The sequence below is a fragment of the Lepidochelys kempii genome, chromosome 7, assembly GCF_965140265.1.
Source record: "Lepidochelys kempii isolate rLepKem1 chromosome 7, rLepKem1.hap2, whole genome shotgun sequence".
Taxonomy (NCBI): domain Eukaryota; kingdom Metazoa; phylum Chordata; order Testudines; family Cheloniidae; genus Lepidochelys; species Lepidochelys kempii.
The window spans coordinates 73079805-73106038 of record NC_133262.1 but is presented as its reverse complement, the minus strand read 5'-3'; the positions used below and the strand labels follow the sequence as shown (position 1 = coordinate 73106038).

The following is a 26234-nucleotide window of genomic DNA, read 5'->3' as shown; positions in this document are numbered from 1 at the left end:
AATTTAAAAAATAAGTTGAAAGTTTAACTCTTACCTGCTGATCCTTGCTCCAAAAGAACAGGGCAGCTATCCATATGACTGTCTTCAGAGATCACATGCCTGGTACTTGAGATGTCACTGGAAGGGGGATGTTATGCTAAATTTGTCAGACTTCAGAAAGCAGTAAAATAATTAACACTTTTTTACACTCCAAGAAGATGAAGATGTTTTTAAAAGGGAACGTGCTGACATATAAGCATGTTACCTAGAGCAAAATCCACATAACAGTGTATGTTAAATCATTGCTGTCCTCAACCTTGGTATTAGGTAGAAAACTGGTAGATTTCAGTTTTGTTGTAGCAGATGCTTTTCAGAATCTGTGTTTCAACATACAAAAATAATCTTTAAATGAAAGTAACTTCATAAAAAATTCAGTCAGCTGTTGTTCACAGAGAAGGTCCAGAGACTCATTACAATGGGTCTGACTTCTTCTTGCAGTTCTTTGAAGGCAGAAACCAAACCTGTCAATCAAGATCGGCAGGGTGTGGCCTCTCTGAAGACCCAGTCAGCCAGTAGGAACTGGCCTGTGAAACTGTAGGAAGGTTTTCCTGACCATTATTCCTGTTCAGAGCAACAGAAGAGAAAAAATTAAAAACAACCAGAAAAGGATCCTTTTTATTCTTAGTGGTTAGATTATTAGATTCTAAGCGTTTGTCTACAATTGACCAGCATAGTTATGTCAGAATAATGATTCTACCATAGTTATACTGGTAAAACTCCCTGTGTGGATACACTGTTCTGAAATAAAGATGATTTCGCCAAACCAGCTGTTTAAACTGTGTAAGCCTGAATCTTTTATAAACTATAATTTAAGACTGATGTGCTGACATAGTTTCTGCTGCTTCTTCTTTGACTATCGGGAATAAAGGGTATCCTGAAAGTTTCTTAGGCATTTTGTGTTGAGTTCCCCTCTACACAACATCTTGCCTTGTCAATTTTTTCTGTCTTGTAATCAGATCAGACACAACTGTTTAGCAGGTCTTTAGTATGGTGTCATTGATTCCATTCAAAGACATATTTGATGCTAAAGTTCCTTTGGATCAGAAATAGTTATTTCTGTGCCAGACCACTCTCTTGTTAGGTGAATCGTTCTTCCTTGCCAGAAAGTTCACATTTGCATACTTCCCAAAGCCCAGGTCCCAGAATACACATTACTAAACTGTGATATTTTTCTCTCAGTTAGGATGCATACAGCCAAGCTTTGAACTTCCCATATCTCTATAGACTGTAAAATAAATAAATGGGAAGTCATGCTGAATTACGAACTTTATGAAATCATAAATATGGAATGAAGTTGTTTTGTATGAGCTGTTACATTAAACATGCCATTTAAAAAAGTCAAATTGTTTACCAGCTATACATTGGTAAGCAACTCTTTGCAAAGAGATGTACCTTTAAAGGAGTATTTTGGAGGTCTTCTGGACCCTCCATAGTAGCTATTAAAACTGAATCTCATTTTCTTTTCTAAGCCTGATTTACAACTAATTTTTCTTCTCCACCTCCTAACTTCACCAAAATCAAACTATTCCACTTCTCATTTTGCATGCCACATTTTTCCCATAGTAAAATTTCTCTGGAAGGTTTGGGGGTGGGTGGGTGGGTTACAAATTGCTTTCGAGATACAGTCTTCCAGAATTCTCACTTCTGGGTCTTACCTAACTAGCAGAACTACCACAGCTGTTAAAGAATGTTGTCCCCTAAGGCTGCGGTAGCAGGATAGGGCAGAAGCAAGGTCCCCTATCGTGGTGTGGTACTCAGTGTCCACACAGTATAAATGCTGATCAGTCCAGTCATTTCCTTCTTGGTAGTGGAGAGTGAAAGAACCCTCTTTCATGGAGCTTCTTCATTACTCCAGCACTTCTTGTAGTAATGCCTTTACGGGAGGAAAACTGACTGCGCAACAGCTTCAACCCACTTACATGTGGCAGAACTGTGTTGATTACAGACAGATGCAGGGTGAATTTGATTTAAATCACTAGTCAGGAAGACTCTATTTAATCATGGATTTCTACATAAAAGTGCTTTCTTGTTGGTTGTTTTAACCTTAATAGGTATTCTTCACAACTCAGAGGTAGATATAGGTTTAATTTTTAGAAGGTACACGCTATACATTTTAAAGTGATTTATTTTGAAAACTTTTCAGGTTAGTTTTACTGCTGTATCAAAAAATGAATGATTGTTTGGTTATTTTATTTACCAAAGGTAATTGAAGCAGGTATTTACGAAGTCATTGGGAGGTGAACTATCTCCAATTCAACAGGTTAATCATTAATATTTGGAGGATTTTCTTGCCCTGCTGTATTAGGAGAACATCACCAGACAGACATTTAAATTGTTTTATTTAACTAAAACAACAATGTTAGGTATTCTGGATTTTTTTCTTCAACAGCATACATATAATATTTTAATAAAATAAGCATATGAATTTTTGAATTTATTTAAACATTCAAGTTTTTTAAAATCAGGTTTGTTTTTGTTAAAATTGTTTTTAACTAAAATAGTTAAATGAAATATTTTAGTTCTGTTCCGCCCCCAACAATCTTCTATTCATTGAACTTTTTGAAATTTTGCACTTTTAGAGAGCGGTAAGGGATTGACTCTGTGTACACAAATTTGCAGAGGGACTATAGGGTTGAAGTTTATTATTTCTCACCTCTATATATTTATTTATTTATTTTAAAACATTGTTGCTGTTAACAAGCATGTTATCTCTGGAGACACAAATCCACAGTCTGAGAACTGCAAAACTAAGCATCTCTGATGATCTCTTCTAAACTGAGCACTGAGTCCCATTGGGTAGTGTGACAAAGTTCCTCCTCTGCCTCGGTGGGTCCTGCACTTATTGGCAGATTTGCTTGCCTCAGGCAGCCCTCCGTTTGGCCACTCTTGCTAGTGGCTCAAATCTGCTGTCCACTCAGCTAATCTCATCACTGGCCAGCATGGGGGAAAAGGAGAACAATCCCAGCAGTCTCTGTGTCCCACCCTCTGGTGTTTCTTACAGACCAGGTCAACTCCTCCTGTGTCCAATCAGGAGTTGGGGGGATGGAAGGGGAACCCGGGCCCACCCTCTATACCAAGTTCCAGCCCAGGGCCCTGTGGATAGCAGCTGTCCACAATGTTCCCTATATCAGCTGCGTGACACCTACAACTCCCTGGGCTACTTCCCCATTGCCTTCCCCCCAGCACCTTCTTTATCCTCACTGCAGGATCTTCCTCCTGAAGCCTGGTCACGCTTGAACTCTTCACTCCTCCAGCAGCACGCCTTCTCACTCCCTGCTCCTGGTGCGCCCCCCTATTAACTGATGGGAGATCCTCTTTAAACCAGGTGTCCTGATTAGCCTGCCTGCCATAATTGAATCTAGAAAGTTCTTAATTGGCTCCAGGTGTCTTGATTAGCTTGCCTGTCTTAATTGGTTCTGGCAGGTTCCTGATAGGTCTAGGGCAGCCCCTGCTCTGGTCACTCAGGGAACAGAAAACTGTTCATCCAGTGGCCAATATATTTGCCTTCTACCAGATTCCTGTATCCCACTGGTCTGGGTCTGTCACAGTAGATAGAAAGATTAACCTAAATAATCTATACAGAAGCCCCTGGAACCCCATAAAATTGGGTCCCTAATCCATGAACTATTGGAACTCATTAACAAAACTTTTCTTAAACATTACATGAATATATTGTCTCATACTATGGAATCAGAATTCATAATCCATATTCCATGATGAGAAATCTTTTGAGCTATAATGTATCTTAATTAACACTGTCTTTATGTAGGTTTTTTCCTCAAAAAGCATTTTATAAAAAAAAATTGGATTTAAATAAAAAAATCCAATTTTTTTAAAATCATTGATTTTTATCCACCCAGGTTTTCAAATGATAACTCACAAGGCATAACTTGTACAAAATTTATCATATGATACAATGTGTGACAACAGGATTTGGTGGTGATGGGGACTTCAACTACACAGACATCTTTTGGGAAAATAATACAGCAGGGCACAGATTATCCAACAAGTTCTTGGAATGCATTGGTGCATTTTTTTTAATTTCAGAAGGTGGGGAAGGCAACTGAGGAGAGGCTCTTCTAATTTGATTTTGACAAATAGGGAGGAACTGGTTGAGAATTTGAAAATGGAAGGCAGCTTAGATGAAAGTGATCATGAAATGATAAGAGTTCATGATTGTAAGGAATGGTAGGATGGACAACTGCACAATAAAGGCAATGGATTTCAAGAAGGCAGACTTTAGCAAACTCAGGGAGTTGGTAGGTAAGATCCCCTGGGGAGCAAGTCTACGGTGACAAAAAGGTTCAAGAGAGTTGGCAGTTTTTCAAAGAGACATTATTAAGTGCACAAGAGCAAACTATTTCAGTGCATAGGGAAGGTAGGAAGTATGGCAAGAGAGCACACTGGCTTAACCAGTAGATCTTCAATGATCTGAAACTCAAAAAGGAGTCCTACAAAAAGTGGAAACTATATTCATCCTTTGTAATTTGACCTAAACAACCACAAACATGTAGGGACAAAATTAGAAAGGCCAAGGCACAAAACAAGATTAAACTAGCGAGAGAGATAAAAGGCAACAAGAAAACATTCTGCAGATACATTAGAAGCATAAGGAAGACCAAGAACAGGGTAAGCCTGTTACTGAACGAGAGAGGGAAAGACAATAACAGAAATGTGGAAATGGCAGAAATGCTAAATGACTTTATTTCAGTTCTTACCAAATAGTTTAGTAGCGATTGGATGTCTAACATAGTGAACACCAGTGAAAATGAAGTAGTATCTGAGGCTCAAATAGGTAAAGAACAAGTTAAAAATTACTTAGATAAGATAGATGTCTTTAAGTCACCAGGGCCAGATTAAATACATCCTAGAATACTCAAGGAGCTGAGTGAGGAGATATTTGAGCCATTAGTGATTATTTTTGAGAAGTCATGGAAGATGGGAGAGCTTCCAGAGGACTGGAACAGAGCAAATATAGTGCCAGTCTGTAAGAAGGGGAATAAGGACAACCTGGGAAATTAGAAACCAGTCAGCTTAACTTCAGTACCCGGGAAGATAATGGAGCAAATTATCAAGTTATCAGTTTGTAAACATCTGGAAGATAAGGTGATAAGTAAGAGTCAGCATGGATTTGTCAAGAACAAATTGTGTCAAACCAACTTAATAGCTTTCTTTGGCAGAGTAACAAACCTTGTGGATGGGGGGAAGTGGTAGATGTGGTATATCTTGACTGTAGTAATGCTTTTTATGCTGTCTCATATGACCTCATAAACAAACTAGGGAAATAAAACCTAGATGGAGCAGTCAAGCTGGAAGGGCAGATCGAGTGGGGTCCCACAGGGATTGGGCCTGGGTCTGGTTCCGTTCAAGAACTTCATCAATGATTTAGATAATGTCATAAAGAGTACTCTGATAAAGTTTGTGGACAATACCAAGCTGGAAGAGGTTGCAAGTGTGTTGGAGGATAGGATTAAAATTCAAAATGATCTGGAGAAATGGTCTGAAGTAAATAGGAGGCAGATTAATAAGGACAAATGCAAAGCACTCCAGTTAGGAAGGAACTATCAGTTGCACATATACAAAATGGGAAATGACTGCCTAGGAAGCAATATTGCGGAAAGGAATCTGGAGGTTTTAGTGGATCACAAGTTAAAGTATGAGTCAACAGTATAACACTGTTGCAAGAAAAAGTGAACATCATTCTGGGATGTATTAGCAGGATTGTTGTAAGCAAGACATGAGAAGTAATTTTTCTCCTCTGCTCTATTCTGAGAAGGCCTCAACTGGAGTACTGTGGACAAATTGAAGAAGTCTAGAGGAGAGCAACAAAAATTATTAAAGGTCTAGAAAACATGACTTATGAGGAAAGATTGAAAAAATTACGTTTGTTTAGTCTGGAGAAGAGAAGACGAGGTGAGGGGGCGGAGGAGAGCATAACAGTTTTCAAGGACATAAAAGATTGTTTCAAGGAGGAGCAAGAAAAATTATTGTTGTTAACCTCTGAGGATAAGACAAGAAGCAGTGGGCTTAAATTGTAGCAAGGAAGGTTCTTCTTTGAGTGCTTGTTCACGTCCATTCCACATTAGGTGTGTGCACGCCGCATGCACGACTCGTGTCTGTTGCGTGAGGGACGGGCATCAAACTGAACGGTGTAGGATTTGCAAGGCGTTTAAGCCAAGAACAAGGAAAGAAAGAGACTTTCGTTTAAAGCAGCTGTTGATGGAGGCCGCATTGCAGCCACCGGGCTCGGAGTGCCCAACCCCGGCTCAGGCTTCCTCGGTGCGTATTGCCCCGGAGCCGTTGAGAGACCCAGCACCGGCTAAGCACCGTAAACTGTCGGCCACAGAGCGCCAGACTAGGCCCTGGCACCGATTGTTCTCCCCGGTGCGGCCCCCGGCGCAGCCAAAAGGAAGGCGCAGTTGTTCCCCGCACAGGGGGCCAGTGCCTCCCAAGACCCTGAGCGCCGATAAGAGTGGGAAGGCCGCAGTACTGGCTCTGATACCGGCAGTCCCAGCAGCACAAGTGCCACCGAGCATCAGTGCGGACGATGGGCTCGAGGGCATAACGGATCAGCCCTCCATGCCTGGCACCTTTGAGGCTGCAAAGGGCCTCATCGAGCTGTCAGCAGCGAGCCCCCTCTCTTTTGGGGAGAACCCTCCAGCACCCATGCCTCGGGTGCTGTTGAGGGGTAAGCCAGCAATGGTGTGCCACTCGAGGACACCGTTCCGGCACCGCTTCCGAAGTTGGTCCCGGTCGAGCTCCGACTCCGCGGACTCACAGTTGCCAGTGGCCCAGAAGGAGGTCATGGCACCGGGAGTGGGTCGGCGTGAGGAAGCACTGGAAAGGGCACACTGCTCTCCGGCACCACCCAGAGACCAGCACCGGGCGTCGTCGAGATGGCCTTCACCAGAGGACTCCCACAGACGGTCCTGGTCCAGGGAACGCCAACACCGGTCCAGATCCCAGTCCCGGGGATACCGGTACTGCTCCTGCTCCCGCTCAGCCAGGAGCCGCTCATTCTCCCGCCAGTGCAGATCGTTGGCACCGCCGTGGCCTTTGCAATTGGCATCACTGCAGTCCGGCGCCAACTCCAGCCGCTATAGCTACCCGCACCAGGCCCCGGACAGCAGGGACCCTCAGGTAGGCTGGAAACCACAATGGGGGCTGCCAGGCTTTTGGCCCTTCTGGACCCCCTGGGCCTATCAGGAGTGCCAAGGGGCCCCGTCCAGGGCAAGTTACTTGGTGCAGCAGTCCCGGTCCCCACACCGATGCCAGACGATGCCAGAGGCTACAGTATCCAGGCCTCCAGCATCCCCCCAGGATAAACCAGAGAGACTGGCACCGAGTCCGGTTCTGTCCCATGGACTCCCTGCCCGGCCCAAGCCGGGGGCCCCTTCCACAGGATAAGGGGAGCAGGAGGACCAACCAGAGGGGGTCGAGCAGCAGCTAACCCCTTAGTCATCCCCGGATGAGGCAGTGGCGGGTACAGAGGTGTCCAGCCCTCCACCGATAGACCATAGAGCCCACCAGGAGTTGTTGCGCAGGGTTGCCCAGAACTTGGGGTTGCAGGCCGAGGAGACGATTGAGCAGGAGGACTCCATGGTGGACATTTTGAGCCCCGAAGGTCCATCCAGAATAGCATTCCCGCTCATTAAGACCATTCAGTCCAACTATAAGACCATATGGCAGACCCGGCCTCCAGCGCTCCAATGGCCAAAGGAGTGAAGCGTAAATATTTTGCCCCATCTAAGGGCTATGTGTTCCTGTTCTGCCACCCGAGTCCATGCTCCCTAGTGGTCTCAGCGGTAAACGAAAGAGAGTGTCATGGACAGCAGGCCACAGCCCCTAAGGCTAAGGAGGTGAAATGCCTGGACCTTTTTGGCAGAAAGGTGTACTCATCCGGGGGGCCTTCAGTTGAGGATTGCGAACCATCAGGCCACCCTCAACAGGCACAATTTCAGCTCCTGGTCGGCAGTGGGGAAGTTTAAGGACAACCTCCCTCAAGGCTCCCAACAGCAGTTCACAGCCCTGATGGACAAGGGCAAGACAGTAGCCAAGACCTCTCTCCGGGCCTCCCTGGATTTGGCAGACATGGCGGCTAGAACAGTCACGTTAGGGGTGGTCATGAGGCGCTCGGTGTGGCTCCAGGAGTCAGGCCTGCCGCCCAAGGTCCAGAATACACTCCAAGACCTCCCCTTCAAAGGGTCCGGGCTCTTCTCGGACCAGACAGACACAAGGCTGCACAGCCTCAAGGACTCATGAGCTATGCTTAAGTCGCTGGGTATGCACACCCCGGCGACCCAGAGGAAGCCCTTTAAGCTGCAGCCTCCCCCTCAACGCCAGTACCAGCCTCTCCATAGCCTTACTGAAGGCGAGGCAGGGATAACAGGCGATGGCTCAACAACAACAGTAACAGTAATGCGCTGGGCCAGAACCAAGGCCAGCACAAACCCCAGCCGGGCACTAAGCCACGGTTTTGAAGGTGTGATCGAAGACTGCGTACCAGACCAGACACTGGATCTGTCCCTTTGTTTCCTGAACCGCCTGTCCCGTTTCTCCCATGCGTGGTCCACCATTACGTAAGACCGTTGGGTCTTACGCACGGTGCCGAGGAATTTGGAGTGTGGGAGGGGGCTCCAGGCTGAGCCTGGGGCGGGGGTTGGGGTGCAAGCTCTGGGAGGGAGTTTGGGTGTAGGAGGGGGCTCCGCGATGGGGCAGGGAGTTGGGGTGCAGAGAGGGATCGGGGTTCAGGAGGAGGTATGGGGTACTGGCTCTGGGAGAGAGCTCAGGGCTTGGACAGGGGGTTGGTGTGTAGGAGAGGGTTTTGGGTGCAGGAGGGGATACGAGGTGATTGCTCGGGGAGGCTCAGGGCTGGGGCAGTGGGTTGGGCGATGCATACCTCAGGCGGCAGCACAGCGGGGTAAGGCAGGCTCCCTGCCTGCCCCAGCCCGTGCCACTCCGGGAAGCTGCCGACACATCCCTGTGGCTCCTGGGGTGGGGGGGGCAGGTGTGGCTCTGAGCGCTGCCCCTCCCTGCAGGTACTGCTGCCGCAGCTCCCATTGGCTGCAATTCCCTGTTCCCGGCCAATGTGAACTGTGGGGGTGGTGCCTACAGGCAGGAAAAGTGCGCAGAGACCTCCCACCCTTTCCTCCCATATGCAGAGACATGCCAGCCACTTCTGGAAGTGGCACGGGGTGACGGCAGGCAGGGAGCATGCCTTAGCCCCCCTGTCCCGTCGGACTTTTAGCGGACGGAGACTGCAATAGACTGCCAGAGGCTCGGTGATCGACTGACTGATCATGATCTACCAGTTGGTGACCCACTGCCCTCAGTGTTTCAAGGCCTAGCAGATCACAGGATAGTGCACTGAAAAAGTCAGGTATCACTTAGTATTCAGCAACAAACTCTTTTTTAGTTCTGTAAGACTAAAAGGAGGAGTTACGTAGTCTGTTCTCTAAATTGATCAGAGCTATGTAGTGCCTCTTAAGTACTTTGTTTCCACATTCATTATATCAGCAGCAATCTGGTACTGAAATTACATTTCAGATTTGTTGAGAAGGGAACTACAGCAGAGATAAATAGAAGGGAAAGAGATTGGAGGCGTCAGTGCTGAATAAATTCAGGATACTTGCCACATAAATCATGGGATGTGGTGTACACTTAAGTCTAACATGCTGCATAGCACACTGAGCCTTGAGCATAGCAATCATTTATGTTTACATGCACCTTTCTTAGAAATATTTCAGATAAAAATATGACTAACATAAGAACATTGGTGAGACTAGTTGAATATTAATATTATTATAATGTAAAACATGGGAAGTTTTGCTGTAACTTTTTGCCATTGTTTTCGGGGTATTTTTTTGTATTTGTAACGTCTGAACTAGACACATTTTCTTTAATTATTTGAAAGGAAATAGTTGCAGCTGGAAAATACACTCAGTATGCTGTACTAATCTGGTGGTGAAGTCTGCAAGTCTATGTGATGAGAGAAATGAGATCAAGTTTCACAGCCACATCTGAGATGAAATACTTGTGAAAAGTGTAAGGGCTAATCTAACACACCTTTTTAAGAGGATGAAATATAATGTTAGAACAATGTCCTTATTACTATAAAGTTAGTTCTTGGTGGATTTGACAACCCTATCAATCTGTGAAATAGGCCATTTTAGCTGACTTTTGTGTTTGACTGACATTTGAAGACAAAATAAATGTGCACGGTATAGTAAAAGCCATACTGCTTTTTGAGAAGACATATTTCTGTCCAATGAGTTGTAACTGGATTTTTCTAAAAATGCCATTATGACATTCCAAGATGCACTCCAGACCAGTGAGGGGGTGTGTCGCTCTTGCCCTGCAACTTTGCTTTGCTGCTGTAACTGCTAACTTGGACCCCTCACAAACAGCCAGGCAGCATGTGGGTCACACCCTGAATGTCTGTGTATAGTTGCAGCGTGCCAGCACACTCCCGTCATATTCTGGTTTCCACCAACCCTGGTTACCACTTGCAGGATGACCCACACACACTTCCAAAAGGAATTAAAATCAGAAATGGTTACAAGAGAAATACAGAAAAAATGTTTCCTAGTACTGAAACTTAAACTAGAATTGGTTCAAGATGAAGTCCTTTAACACATGTTCCCAGTAACATTGCTGACCAAATTCTCAGGCCAGGATCTGCTCCCAAAGTCCAAAGGCTGTGAGCATGTGAGCCATGGACATTAGTAGAGGGTGAGAGATTCATAGATTATAAAGCCAGACGGCACCACTGTGATCATCTAGTCTTCTCTCCTGTATAACACACAGTACTGGATTTACCATGGTGCCATAGCGCCAGGCCCAAACTCAGAAGGGGACCCATAACACTCACTTCCTCCCCTCTCTCAGTGCTGCAGAAACGGAGCCTCAGAGCAGCAGGGATCCAGCGTGGGAGCTGAGAACCCACGGGGCCCTGGGAACTGTAGTGCCTTGGCCAGTTCCCTGCCTATAGTGCTGGCCTTGGAGCAGGGAAGGAACTAAATTTCCCAACATTCCCTTCAACAGGAAAGGGAGCGGGAGGGAGTGGGGAAGCTGAGACCCTATGCACCGCAGCTTGCTGTGAATGGAGAGCTGGCTGCTAGAAGGGCGGGGGGAACAAGTATACCGAAGGAGTAGAAGGCTTTGGCCCAGATATCACCCTCAGAAGACTTTCCCAGACTGGATTAGGGATACTGGTGTGACCTCACCTGGCAGTCCCCAAAGAAGGAACTGGGTGGACTAAATGGACAGTGCACCTCTCTATCTGAAGCCTAGCAAGGGAGGTATGTGGATCCCTCCAGAAGTTAAAATGAAAAGTAAGGGAGGGGAGGCTTTGCTAGAGGACCTGGGCAGCTTCAGATACAGTACAGGAGGATTTCCACTTCCAAGCCATGAAAGTAGAAATTGGCTTTTCCTTTCCAGATTTATCTAATATTCAGAAAGGGAATCTAGCTCCAGCCTTCCAGATTTGAACACCCTCAAAATTCAGGAGTGCTCAAGCTCAGTTTGGGCAGCTGTTACTTCATTTCTCCCTTATCAAATATGCTGATGCACTGTAATTTGCTGTAGAAACAGTAGAATAAAATTAAGCAACAAATGCTGGGGGCTTCCCAGTGCTAACGAGGACTGGAATTGCTATTTTCAACAGCCATTACCAGTTTTTGTTTTTTTTGTTTTGTTTGTTTAAAATGAAGACAGTAATATTGCATCGGCAAATTCCCCATAGAAACGAAGAGTGGAACAAAAGAATAATAAAGGCACCTCAACTTTTCCTCATTTATGTAGGACAGTCTTATAGTATGGATCCAGATATCCTCTAATCACATAAACTGAAAATTGTTCCACTTTACTGCAGTTCTGTAACCATGCGGGAACCAGTCCTGTCTGCATTCTGTGCACATCCAAAATTTCTTACTGAATTCAGAAGTGCCTTGCTTTTGTGACCATACTACCTGATATTTTCAGCCCTTGTAAGCAAAGTAGGTTTACATTTAGTAATTGGGCAGGAGGCTTCTCAGAAAAGGTTAGGTGCTGTAGGAGGTGTTGCTTATTCACTAGGTAATGTGAGACCTTCCTGTTACAATAGTAAACCAGGGCAGCATAGAATGCACTTTGCTTCTAGAATGAGGTCCTTTTGCTTCTATACACAGCCCATTAAAGACAATGAAAAGACTCCCACTCACTTCAAGAGGCTTTGGACAGAACTGGTTATACACAGGGTAACTCCACTGTCTTCACAGGGTCCTGGTCCTACGGGGGGGGCGGGCGGGTGGGCGGCATGTGAGCTTGTGGCAGAGCTGTTGCTCAATGATGGGAACCTCCTGGCGCCCCAGCCTTCAAAATCATGCAGGCTGCACTTTCTGCATGACTGTGCTAGCTGAGGGGTGCATGGGAATTGGTGGCCTCTGCTGCAGGTGATGGGCATCTCAGGTACTTAAAGCCATGGCCTAGAGGAGGGAAGTGCATAACTGCAGAGTCTGCAGCTGCCTAGAGCCAGCGCTGAGGATTTAGAGTTCCTAGTGCCACAGTTGCAAGGTTCAAGCATGCTCAGCCTTGGAATTGCCACCCCTCCCTTGCTAGCAGCTGCAGCTAGCTAAGGCTGGCCTCTGGCAATTGGCCACATGGCTATAGCCAGAGAAGCTGCAGGTGGCTCTGTGACTACTGGGGGGCTATTAAGCTAGAGCAGATAAAGAAACTGGAGTTAATCTCAAGAAACAGAGGTCACCAGTAGGAAAGGAATGTCAAGGGGAGCAAGGAAAGAGGAAGCAGGTTAGGCTTGCAGTGGGAGGATAGCCCCAGCTGGTTGGGGAGCATGTCCAAAGTAGAAAGGAAGCAAGTATGGGGAGAGGTAGTGGTGATCAGGGAGCAGAGGGAGAAAGGCTGGTGTCTTCAGATTCCCAAGAGCTAAGTCCTCATTTGGGGAAATGGTGTTTGCAAGTGGCTTGCTCAAATGGCAGGATGGGTGCTGAGGGAGGGATTTGTCAGAACTGATCAGGTATCTGCTGGCTTTGGAACTTTGAGCTGAGACTAGGGCCACATACGGTGACTGGTGACATAGGGTGGTAATGGAGACATGGCTATAGAAGGTCTGAATGAGGAAGGAGATAAATCTGTGGGGAGTTTCCCTGATCACTATGAAAGTTCTGCTCACTGTGGACACTGGTATACCCATATGGGTGTACAGCTCAATGAGAAAAACTGGGGGCTGAGGGAGCTGCGTATGGCAATGCATATAGTCATGTAGAGGTGTGGGATCAAAATGAAAAATGTCTCTGAGATTCAGTACCGGGTATACACACCAGACCCACACTCGGAGCCCACAATGACCACATAGGGGCCCAGAAATACGTTTGCGGAAGGGGTTGGAATGGGGGCAGGGAAGGGGAGGGAAGAGGCGGGGTAGGAGCGGGGCCTCTTGGAAGGGGTGGAGTGGGGGCGGGGCCAGGACAGTGGGTCCAGGGTGGTCAGTGGTGCAGCCCTCGGGCCAAGGTACTAGTCCTCATGTGGCCCTCGTGGTCATTTGAGTTTGAGACCCTTGATCTAGTTGCAAAAGAAGAGCATATATGGAAAAAAATCTTTTTATGTTTTTACACAGGGCAAAATCTAGACAGCATGCTCCATGGCACGGGAATGAAGACAAATCCTGACCAGAAGAAACAGGCAAATGGGATAACATTGGCTCCAGAGGACACCTTACCTTTTCTACAGTGCTACTGTTCAGGACATTGTCCGGATGACGCTATTAATAACACATGCATGTAAGTAGTTTGCACAAGATGTAGAAGTTTGGCAAAGTTTGGTTATCTCTCTCTAATACTACTGTTAGGGTTTGTCAAGCTATTTGATTAGATTTATTTGTTTCTATAGAATCTTTTCGCTAAAAGGATACAAAACTGCTCTCAGGATAGTGTGTGCGTGTGTGATTTTTCCCACCACAGAAATGGAACCATTTTGGGAGTGATAACAAGCAGTCCTTTTGTCCCAACAACACTGTCTTTAGGGCAAAATTATAAAAAACTTATCCAATTGAAGCTACAGTAGGTAATACATGGTCAAAATGTAAATCTCTCTATAATGTTTCATGTGAATTTTCTTGTATATTGATACAACTAGTGCTCAGAATGTCATATTACCCCCTGTTATATAATCACTAAATTCAAGTTTTTTCATATTACTTATGCATCAGTAGCAGTGATAAGGATAGATTGGAAAGAGAAAATCCCAAGGAGAGCTGCTGAATCAAAGGTTTAGAAGAGTTTGTGAGGAAGAACAGAGATAGCCTTTTAACTTCAATAGGTTTAAGTTCCATTAAGATAGTTTTTTGCATTAATTACACATCTGGTGAACTGAAGAAAATGTTTTAGTAAACAGAATATAAAGTACAAATATTGAATGTTAATGTTGGGTAATAATGGCTGTGATTCTTGTCGAATAAAGTGATGTTGGAAGATCTCAGGCTGCAGTTCCTTTTTTCAGGTCCGCTTGGCCTTTATGCTGAACAGCATCAGCCCTAATTTGCGCTACTGGCATGACAATGAAGGAAGTGGCTGTAACAGAGGTGTTGCTCCTCTCCTGATTTTACCCTTGCCCTACAACCCAACCATGTTCCTTCCATCCACTAACCCAATCATGTAACCTAACCATGTTCCTTCCATCCACAACCCAACCATATTCCATCCATCCATTTCCCCAAAGTGGAGGTGCTGAATGGGGAGTCTGGCACAAAGTGACAGAGCTGCTTTCTCCAGCTTTCTGTCCTGTTAGAGGGAGGATTCTCCACTAGCTATTTCCAGCCAGCTTAAGGTCACTTTGCTCTGCTTATACACACGGCATAATCGCCTAGAGAATCAGCCCAGTGCTCCCCCCAGCTATTAAAATATATCTCAAATTGCACTGAAGAAGCCTGGTGGTGACAGGCCACAAGAGCAAAGCTTAAGTAGTTGTTCATGTCACCAGAGCCCCAAGATGGAATTGTAGCTTACTCAGGTTTTTGTGGTGGTTTTGAGTAATAATTTTAAAATTGTTTGCAGTTTCCCATCTTTCTTTTCTTCTCCTTTATTTCAGTCTTCCTTACGCCATCTATGTTTCTTCTCCTTAACACCCTCTCCCCGACCAACAGAGACATTCAAGGTCCTTCTCTCACTCCCTTTTCCCCTGATACTTGGAATTTTGTAATCATTTTACATTACACTTCAGAGATATATAACAATGTATATTTTTCTAATATTACTTTTTATACAGTTTGTCCCTTCATTTTGACACAGATATTAAAATGTGCATATACCCATTTTTATAAATGTATCACAGGCTTCCCATATTTTAGAAAGTCACCATATACTAAGAATCCAGCCAGGAATATTGTGGTCAAGAGAATCTAGATAATCTTTACTCTTCCACAGCCTTTCTTTGTCCCATTGAGCAAGTCATCTAGCTTCTCTGAGACTCACTGTCCTTACTGCTAAAATTGAAAGAATAATCCTCATCTGTATCGTATAGGAATTGTGATGTTAAAATCATTGTTTGTAAAATGCTTTGAGGACCTTGCGCAGAAGCTGCAAAGTATTATTAATCATCACTGTGTTATTAAATGTATTAAGATATAAATAGTAGGGGAAATGTCCTTACAGCTACAGCCTCTTGTATGTGAAACAATTTATCTAGATTTCTGAGGGAATTTCATATCTTTAGAACAAATGATATACAACTTTCAGGTTTATAACTTTTAAATGTAGAAGATACTAAACTAGAGGTAAGGATTATGATTTTGGTTTTAAATTCCTTTATACTATCAGAAATTTTGTTGCTTTTTATCGCCCTCTGGTGATGGTTTTTAATATCCTTATAGCATTTTTCCTTCATTGGTCTATAACCAGTGCATATGGAACTATTACCGTATATTATTGCTACTACTGGAAAATTAACAGCATTTATGCATTCTGTTTGAGCAGTATGTTTATGGTAAAATACTCAAAAATATACAGTTTCTACCTTCTATCTCCATTGTGCACATGGAAGTCTATAAAAAGGTATTTTTGTTAAAGCATAAACTATTGAGATCCAAAGCTATTAATGCAGTAGATACACTTAAATTGCAAGTGGTTTTTAAAAGTTAACAGGTTTTTTTTTTTTCCTGCCTGTAGAGACCTGTGTTGAGGGAGTTATATTCCCTGTACTGCTTAAAAGCCAGGTCACATAGCAGTGCTATGCATAGAGCTCCCATTTACAGGTTATGTTAGTGATTTTTATCAGCTTCTCCATGGACAGATAACGCTGAATTTGGGTCTTTGTAGGTAAATAAATGGGTGAGGTAGATAACGTAGCTCAAAGTCCACCCTGTACAGTAAGGATCACAGGAGGCTTGATTTTTGGTCTCAAATCCTATGCTTCAGCCACACTTCAGTTCAGAATACCTAACCATCATGCACTCGTGGCCCAATATGACTATTTAGATTACAACAAATTTAATTCCTTAATTGACCACCCATCAGAGGAATATCTTGACCAGTTTAAGGCCATTGCACAAGATGGTTAGCTCTTGGCGAAGACATTGCTCCAGGCCTCCTTGGACACTTCCGATACTGCAGCATAGTCTCTATGCACCGCAGTGGTCATTAGAACAGCTTCTTGGCTGCAGCTGTCAGGCTTCCCTTTAGAGGTTCAGAAAACCATAGAAGACCTCCACTTTGATGGTTGCAAGCTCTCTGCAGACTTGACTGATAGATCTCTCCACACTCGGACTCGAGCCACACTGCAGTCCCTAGTAATTTATACCCATGTAAATAAGAGGGGATTTAGTAGATCTCAGATGGCATGAAGTACATACCCAACCCCATATTCAGTGTATCATGGACCGTCTGAACTCCAGTCTAAGAGACCAAGATACTAAAAAAAAAAAAAATTCTAAAAAAAATTTTCCGGCTACATTTAATGAGCCGTCCACATCCTCCAAGCGATAGTTTTGCTGGCTTGGTCAAGAGTATCAACCATCCAGTCGACAAGGGTTTACAGCTACAATATCTTACCATTCTCTGTCCTTTCAGATGCCATCTCCCATTTTCAGGCTGCCTGGGAGAATATAACATCTGACAAATGGGTTTTAGAAACCATAACATCTGGTTACACTATCCATTTCAAATCTATCCCTCCTACCCTTTCCCCCCTCCCTGTCCCTCTTCGGGGACCCCTTCACAATCAATTGGTGGTGCAAGAGATGGCCTCACATCTACATTTAGGAGCAATAGATTTAGTTCCTGTACAACACAGGGAAAGGGGATTCTATTCAGAGTACTCCCTGATTCCCAAAAAGAATGGAGGGTGGAGGTCAATTTTAAACTCCAGGCTTCTAAACAGATATGTAAAACAGCAGAAATTCAGGATGGTGACCCTTGCAGCAATCATTCTCTCGTTAGAGTTAGGAGACTGATTTTGCAACTCTTGACCTACAAGATGCATATTTTCATGTCACTCTTCACCCTTCACACAAGAGGTTTCTTGACCAATACAGGATGTGCTGTTCTGGCCCATCTCCAGCCCCAAGGATAGTCTCAAAGATTTTGTCAGTACTTGCTACGTTATTTGGTTATAATCCTTTTCCCATATCTCGATGAGTGGTTGATCAGGGCACATCATATCAGGAAGCGTAGGCATCATTAAAGATAACGTGTTCTGTTTCAGAGCCGGGACCTTCAAATCAACCTCAAAAAGTCTGCTTTGACTCCACTACGGGGTCTAGACTTCATAGGAGCTCCTCTCTGTGCAGTGACAGGCAGAGCATATCTCCCTTATGACAGATTTCCCACACTTGTGAATCTCATCTCAAAGATTCATGGTAGTCCCCAAGTAACAGTAAGAGATTGTCCTCAATTGCTGGGATGGATATCAGCTTGAATCTTTGTAGTGCAGCATGCCAGATCACATCTCCAAGGTCAAAGGGATGGCTTTGAACGGTTTACAAACCAAGCAAGCAGAGCCTAGGCAGATTACTCTGTTCCCCAGTGGGTCCTAGAGTCATCCAGTTGGTGGAAGGACCTGACCAAAACCTGTGCAGGTATTCTGTTCTTTCAGAATCACCCTATCACAGTGATAATATCAGATGCTTTGCTTTTGGGTTGGGGGCACAGCTGGGACTCACAAGGTGCAAGGCAAATGAGCAATGCAAGAACAATTTCTCCACATCAATCTTTTGGAATTGAGTGGTCAAAAATGCTTGCCTATACTTTTTACCTCCAATCAGATTGAAGTAAGTAAAAATAATGACAATGTGGCATGCATCTATTATATCAACAGTCGGAGGAGAGTGTTCCCCATCTCTCTGGGCTGAAGCAATAAAACTCTGGAATTGGTGCATATCCAACAACATAGTCCATCTCCGCTTCTTACCTCCCAGGTATTCAGAACACCATGGCAGATGACCTTAGCAGACATTTGTTTCTGAATTACAAATTGGAACTGAACTGCTGAGTCTTTCACATGATATTCTTAGCTTGTGGGCTCCCAGAGGTTGATCTGTTTGCTACGGCATCCAATGCAAAATGTATCAGTATTGCTCCAGAGCGGATCTCAATCCCCTATCCTTAGGGGATGCATTTCTCATCTCATGGACAAAGGGACTTCTCTGTGCAAATCCACTAACACCATTACTGTTCAAGTTTCTCAACCAGATCATGTCAGAGTCATATTGATTATACCTACATGGCCAAGATAAGTCTGGTATCGCTATCTAATCAGAATTGCCCGTCATTCTGAGTAGAGGCTTCTGGTCAGTCCTTGCCTACTGACTCAGGATGCAGGTTGGACATTTCACCCCAACCTACGGAATCTGAGGCTCCAAGCATGGTCCTCAGTGCTTCTCGGGAATAGAGATCCTGTTCCTCAGAAGTACAGGGTTTTTTTATTAAATAGTATAAAAGAATTCACAATAAATTCTTATTTCCTGCAGTGGACATGATATTATCTTTGCTTGAAGTCAGCAGACTTCACCGATTCACTCTCTTCCTGGTGTATTGGATTACCTGTTGGAATTGAAAACATCAGATCTTTCTCTATAAATTCCATTAGGGTTCACTTAGCAGCAGTAACAGCTTTTCCCAGGCCCGTAGAGAATTTTTCACTCTTTGCTCAAGCTGTCATGGTAAGATTCTTAGTGATTTGTCAAATATCTCCCCACAAATCAGAAATCAGAAATCCTACTCCTAGCTGGGACCTGAACCTAGTCCTTAACTTAATATGAAACATCCCTTTGAGCCACTAGTTATGTGTTCTTTATAAGATTTATCAGTGAAGACAGCCTTTCTGGTAGTTATCACTTCTGCGAGTGATGGTCCTAGTGTGTATTCCCCACATGGGATATGCATGAGCACCATGCATTTGAGCCTGGAATTTTTTTGCAAGCAGTGTCCATTAGCCTCCACATGCACCGTAGCTCTACTAATGCTCTAAACCAAAGGCATGAAAGGTTGTATGGATGTTGCTTCTCCAGTTCCTTCTTACCACCACATGGCCTGAGTCAAAATCTTTGGTGTCCTCAGCTTCTTTTTACTGCACCATTGCTGTAAAATATTGTATATAGTTAGTTTTTACTACTCTTTATAGTATAGTCTAGCACAGGATGATTAGTGTTTTTCCCCATTTCTTCCCTACGCTGGGACTCCACCCCCCACCCCCAAAGAAGTCTGGGATTATGTCCAGGCTCCCCAGGTTCAAAAACTGCTTCCTGCCCTTGCTTCTTTTTGGTGAGTGACCCTTAACATCAGTGCTGCCTCTGCTTCCTGGATGAGGCTATTTCTGCCACATGCATTATCTTAGTGGATGAGTGCAGATTGGGGGCTTAAACTTTCCTCCAAACTGCAAAGGATGCAGCAGATACTGTGTCTGTGGCATTGACTATGACCATTGTTATGAGGTTATGCAACTCATGGTTGCAGTTCTCCAGTTTATCTAGAGATTTGCAGAGTACCTTCCAAGATCTGCCCTTTGATGCTGTCAGTCTATTCTTTGAGAAGGTGGATGAGTCTCGCCACTCCCTCAAAGACTTGAGGACTACACTTTTTCTCTGAGCGTTTATATTTCTGCGCCTAAGAGAAAATACCATAGATGGGTTATAGGGCAACACTGCCTTCTGATGGTCCTTGCTTGGGGGTTGGTTGGTAGGATAACATTGCCTAGTGGTCAGAGTTTAGGCCTGTGACTTGTAAGGGTGTTGTTGGTAGGGGAGTCCAGGCCCTCCACTCCACTGGGCTCCTATTCAGGACCCTTCGAGGTTTATCAGTGATATGAGAGCCAGAGGCTGCTCTCTGTGGGCCACTTCCTATTACCACCTGCAATTGTCCCAAAGTTGCTATCTGGGCTAAGGCAGTGTGAAGGGTGTCCTCTCACCACAAGGCACCTTCTGGTGGTTGTGTGTAGCGTGGTAGCTCTCTTCCTCTCTTGGGCAGTAACTGCCGCCTCCTGTGGTATGGCCCACCCTCCTGGGCCTGATCAGTCCTAGGGCTTTCCCTTGCTGGAGGTAGTCCAAGGGGGAATTAACAAAACTCAGAATCCATATGAAAGGGAAAGCGGAAAAACTTCCCTCTCAGGTTCTCTGTAGCAGGTCCTCCCTTCCCTCAGAGAGGAACCTTTTGGCAGGGGAGAGATTCTGTCTTTCCCTCAGCTCTTCTCTGCATGAGCTGCAGGTTGCAGGTCTGCTGTCTTTCCTGGTCTGCCACCAAATAAGCTGCTCCGCTGCCTTTTAACTCCTCCTTCAGTTGGAGCATTTCTTACAGATGTAGCGGGGTGGGACTGGCTGTGCCCAGAGCAGTGCCTTAACCCTTTTTGCCCAGTGTGTGGTTTGTCTACCCCATTACATTCATCCTCAGCGTTTTTACCACCAGTGTCCTCAGGAGTCACCAAGCAAGAGACAGAAGGCTTATAGACCCAATAACCTAGCCTCTGCAACATCTAGTGCCACACTATACTCTTGACCCCAGGCAGAGTTTTTCTTTTGACAGGACTGTCGAGACCCATGTTTCTTTACTGATGTCACATCATTCCTCTCCTCTGATTTTTGGAGGCCACCGTATCCAATTTGCCAAAAACTGGAGGAGCCTAATTACAGATAAATATGTATTAGAGAATATTCATGGTAGCTAGCAGAATGAGTTTCTGGTAACTCTGACCCACAAACCACCTTCTGGTTCCTTTTCAGGGACAGCTCACAAAGAGATTCTGGGGCTTGTGTTAACTACTGCACTAAATCGGCGCCACTGCCATTGATGTAGCGGCATCAATTTAGCAGGTCTGGTAAAGATGCACTAATTCAATGGGAGAGTGCTCTCCCATTGACTTCAGTACTCCACCTCAATGAGAGGCGGAAGTTGTGTTGACAGGAGAGTGTCTCCCGTCGACATTTACACGCTTTAAGTTGATGTAAGTTACATGGTCTTAAATTACATAATTTAAATAACTAGGGTAATTTAGATCAGTTTACAGCATTAGTGAAGACAAGGCTTTTGTGACAAGAGGTGAACTCCCTTGTCCTCATGGGAGTCAGGGAAATGTTTCCACCTCAACATCAAGGAAAGGGATTCTATCCCCCTTCCTTCTTGATCCCCAAGAAGAATGGGGGATGGAGGCCAATTCTCAATCTGCGATAGCTTAACAAATACATTTGAAAACCAGAATTCAACATGATATCCTTGGCATCAATAATTCCCTTGTTCCTGGAGGGTACGGAGTTTGCAGCTCTCAACATGAATGAATCATATTTTTACATAGACATCCTCCCACAGGAGATTGCTCAGGTTCCTTTTCAGTCAGGACCATTACCAATTCAGAGTCCTCCCCTGTGGTCTTTACGAAGTTTTATTTTCTGTAGTGGCAGCTTGGAAGCCTGTAAATTCCTCTCTTCTCATTCCGTACCTTGAAGACTGACTTCTGATGAGCAGTTCCTGTGAGGACATTCAGCAGGTACCCAGTGTTCTGCTCAGCCTTCTGCCTTCCCTTGTTGTCTGCGTCAATCATGAAAAATCCACATTGACTCCCATGAGGTAATACATTTTATAGGGTTATCATTGGACTTGACCGCAAGAGCATATCTACCTTGATGAGGGTTCGGTCTGTGAGCGATGTCATACGTTAGGTCACTATCAGACCCAGGATGTCAGTCAGAGCTTGTCTTTCCCTCAGCCACATGGCCTCATTCATATACAGGATGCGATTCACCAGGCTTCATCTTCGCCGCCAACAAGCCTGATTTCTGTCCATGTACTAACCAAAGAAGGGCAACATAAACAAGTGGGGGGAGCGAGATCTCTCCCTCTGTGCGTAGAGGCAGTCACCCTCGGGAATTGGTACATCAGCCATCACACAATCCTATCAGCAGCATATTTACCAGGGATGCAAAATTTCCTAATGGACTGCCTGAGCAGACATTTTTCTGTGAATCATGAACTGGGAGATTGATAATTCAGTTCTCAACGACATATTTCCCCAATGGGGAATGCCGGCCTGGGACCTTTTTGCCTCATGGGTGAACAGGAAGCTCCAGAGCCGTCCTGGGCAAGGGCTTGATGGGAGATGCCCTGCTGGCAACATGGAAGCGTTGTCTGGAGTATGTCTTCCTTCCCACTACATGGATACTAAAAGTTCTGTGGAAGATGCATCAAGACAGAGCTTAGTCATCCTTGTTGTGCCTAACTGGCTGAGATGGTTCTGGTTTATGAACTCAGTTCAACCACATTGCCGGACCTTCTAACACAGCATAGGGGCAGGTTCAAGCACCTGAATCTGGGACCCGTTGCAGCTCAGAGCCTGGTATTTGGATGGGCATCAGAAATAGAGCTCTCATGTTCCAAAAGGGTGTAATGCATCCTTAACCAAACCAGAAGAGACTCTACAAGGAGCTGTTACTCAGCAAAATGGAAGCATTTTTCCTCATGAGCGCATCAATGGAACTTGTCTCCAGAATCCACCTGCATCCTTGCTGTCTTAGAGTGTTTACTTACCTTTAAGTCTTTGGGTCCAATGATCAGTTCTCTGTGAGTGCCATTAGCAATGATCAGCACTTTCCATCCTCTGTGGATAACCACTCAATCTTCACTCATCCTGTCACAGCTCAAATTTCTGAAGGGGATTCTCAGCCATTTACACCAGTGGTGAAGTTTGCATCTCAGTGGGAGCTTAGTTTTGTTCTAGTCTCTCTCATTGACCCTACCTCCCATCCTGAGCCACTAGCCACATTTTTGGTAGTTCATCTCTCCATGAAAGTGGCCTTTCTAATAGCTATAATGTCAGCCAGAAGAGTCAGTGAACTGGGAGTAGTCACGGTGGATCTGTCATATACTACCTTCTGTAAAGAAAAGGTCTTGTTACGCCCCACTCCAGGTTCATCCCTAAAATAGTTTCAGTTCCTTATGAGTCACGTACTCCACTTATCTGTATTTTTTTTCAAAACTGCATGCCAAGGATGGAGAGAGACAGCTGTGGTTTAGACATCTGAAGGACTTTGTCCTTTTATCTGATAAGAACAAAAGACATCAGAAGGACACCTAAACTATTTATTTTCTTAGCAGAATGATCAAGGGAATCTGCACAGAGACTTTCAAAATGAATTTCAGGTTGTATAACCCTTTGTTACCAACTAGCTCGTGTTTTCCCTCTGATGGGTGGAAAGAGTTCATTCTACCAAAGGGCAAACTACTTTGGCTGCATCTCTGAGAGACGTACCCTTCCTAGAGATATGTATGGCAGTTACTTGGAGCTCTTTACATACCTTCATGAGTCATTACTCTCTGGTCAAGTCGTTCACTGTGGATGCAGCTGTGAGGGCAACAGTACTACAGTCAGCTGTCGCTTCTGCATCCTCGCACCCACCTCTTGTCTGACTAGCGCTTGTTATTCTCCCATGTGTGGAATACACATAGGGACCATCAGTCGAAGAAGAAATGGAGGTTACTTACCTGTAACTGAAGGTTCTTTGAGATGTGTGGTCTCCATCTGTATTCTAATACCTGCCCTCCTTCCCCTCTGCTGCAGATTGTTTGGACTGTAGTAGGAATGAGCAACTAGAGAGGCATTGGCCCGCACCACCTTTTATGCCCTTGTTTCACAGCACGAGGAGAGCTACAGTGCATATACAGGCCAATGGACACTGCTGGTAAAAAATTATGGACTCAAGGCCATGATGTGCATGCATATTGTATGTGTGGAATACAGATACGGACCGTACATCTCTAAGAACCTCCAGTGCCAGGTAAGTAACCTCAGTTTCTACCCAAAGGGTTGGAGAATTGGGGGCTTTAATGGCTGACCCGCTTTTTACAGTATTCACAATAGAAAGAGTGTCGCTACTGGCCCATCAAAGTTTTTTACCTAAGGTGTCCTCAGAATTTTATATTAATCAAATCATTAATCTCCTGCTTCTCTTCCCCCCTCCCCACCCCACCCCCAAAAAAACCCCACATTGGTCTAGTCAAAAAACCATATTCCATACCCTAGATATCAAGAGGACATTAGCATTTACCTAGATAGGATGAAACCAATTAGAAGATCTCCTAGACTATTTGTATCTATTGTGGACAGAAATAGGGGTTTGGTAATTTCTAAACAGAGGTTATCAAAGTGGATTTTCAGTTTTATTAAGATTTGTTACAACAAATCTTATGTTCAGCCCCCTTCGAGAGTGATAGCCCATTCACAAAAGTAGTGTTTGCATCTTTGTTAAGGATATGCCAGTTGTAGACCTCTGTAGATCGGAAGCTTTGTCCTCTGTTTATACTTTTTCTAATCATTATCCCTTGGTGCAGCAAGATCAGAGGCAGATGTAGGCTCTTCTGTATTGAACTCTGCTCTGAACCTTCTGCTTCCTAAGGGGGGAACTGCTCAGGAGTCACCTGAAATGGAGAACCCACAGGAACACTACTTGAAGGAGAAGCGGTTACTTACCTTGTGCAGTAACTAGAGTTCTTCAAGCTGTGTCCCCCTGTGGTGCTCCACCACACACCTTACTTCCCCTCTGGGACACACGTCTCAAAGAGCTTCAGTTACTGCACATGGTGAGTAACCTCTCCATCTTTCGGGCTAGGTCATTTCTGGCAGAGTAATTTAACATTATGCCAAGAAAAGAGTAAACCCAATCTTTCCCTACAATAAGGGGCTCTCAAATACTCTCCAGCATGTCACTGTTCTATGGTAGACATACTAAGAAAATCTTAATAGTTATATCTCAGAATGCTAAAGATTTCAGGTTACTAGGTAATCTGAAAAATCTGATCCTTTTTTAAAAAGAACACATCATCTTGGAAAATAATGGATTAATTTTCTCTGTTGAAGGTTAGAAGCCTTTTACTAGCTTCTAAACGTGAGGTTTATATTGAAAAAATATGTATCTTGACCAGTGTCTTCATATTGGTACCCTCTGATTTTAGTTCAGACAAGAAAAAACAACTCTGTACCTCATTTCCTTTAGTCTCACCCACACTGTCTGGTGATTAGTTTATAATAGGACAAGAAACATTGTAGGGTGCACATACCTAATTTTCATAAGTAGGTTGATTGCCAGTTAATTTTGCACAGCAATTGGTGAATTGAAATGATGTGTTTTTCCAGAACTAACGGGCATTGCTTTGCCATTGTTGAAGAAGATGAACATGGAGAACCCATGCTTGCTTCAGGTTGCATGAAGTATGAAGGTTCAGATTTTCAGTGCAAGGTACAAACAAGTTCATTTATTTTTAAAATTGTCCATAAAGGGAACATGATGGAGATTATGCAGGATAGCTGTGAGCAGTTAAATCTATGCAGATCACAACCACTTCAGTAAGGACTTTGCATATTGCCCTTTACTATAGTGGATGATGCTATGCTGTTGACAAATCAAGACCCCAGTCCTGCAGTTGACTGCAAACACGCATCCTATCTGTTTCAGGATTGGCAGCAAAGTAAGTACATGAAACACACATTCAAAGGGGGGCAGAAGAGAAGAGGGCTGAGCTGAAAATTTTGTTTTGTCTATGGGGGTGAAAAAGGAAACAGTCTGTGGGCCAATATTTTCAAAGGTGACTACTATCTTTGGGAGCCTCTATTTCTAGGTGTCCAATTTGAGACACCTTTAAAGGGGCTTGATTTTTCCAAAAGTCGTGAGCAACCATGTTCTGAAAATAAGGACTCTTTAAAGAATCTTGGAATGGACACACAAACTCATT

At 44.4% G+C, this 26234-nt stretch overlaps 1 protein-coding gene across 4 annotated transcripts in view; it reads left to right on the top strand.

The window, feature by feature from the left end:
- Nucleotides 1-26234, top strand: part of BMPR1A (bone morphogenetic protein receptor type 1A) — a 197659-nt gene that overhangs the window by 94817 nt on the left and 76608 nt on the right. For 3 of the 4 annotated variants that reach the window (XM_073353344.1, XM_073353346.1, XM_073353348.1), the window contains exons 4-5: nt 13652-13814; nt 25639-25741. In XM_073353344.1, the coding sequence (XP_073209445.1) occupies nt 13652-13814; nt 25639-25741 (266 nt within the window). Of the gene's footprint in view, nt 1-9952; nt 10084-13651; nt 13815-25638; nt 25742-26234 lie in introns of all 4 variants that reach the window. The other variant, XM_073353347.1, reaches the window with a different exon arrangement.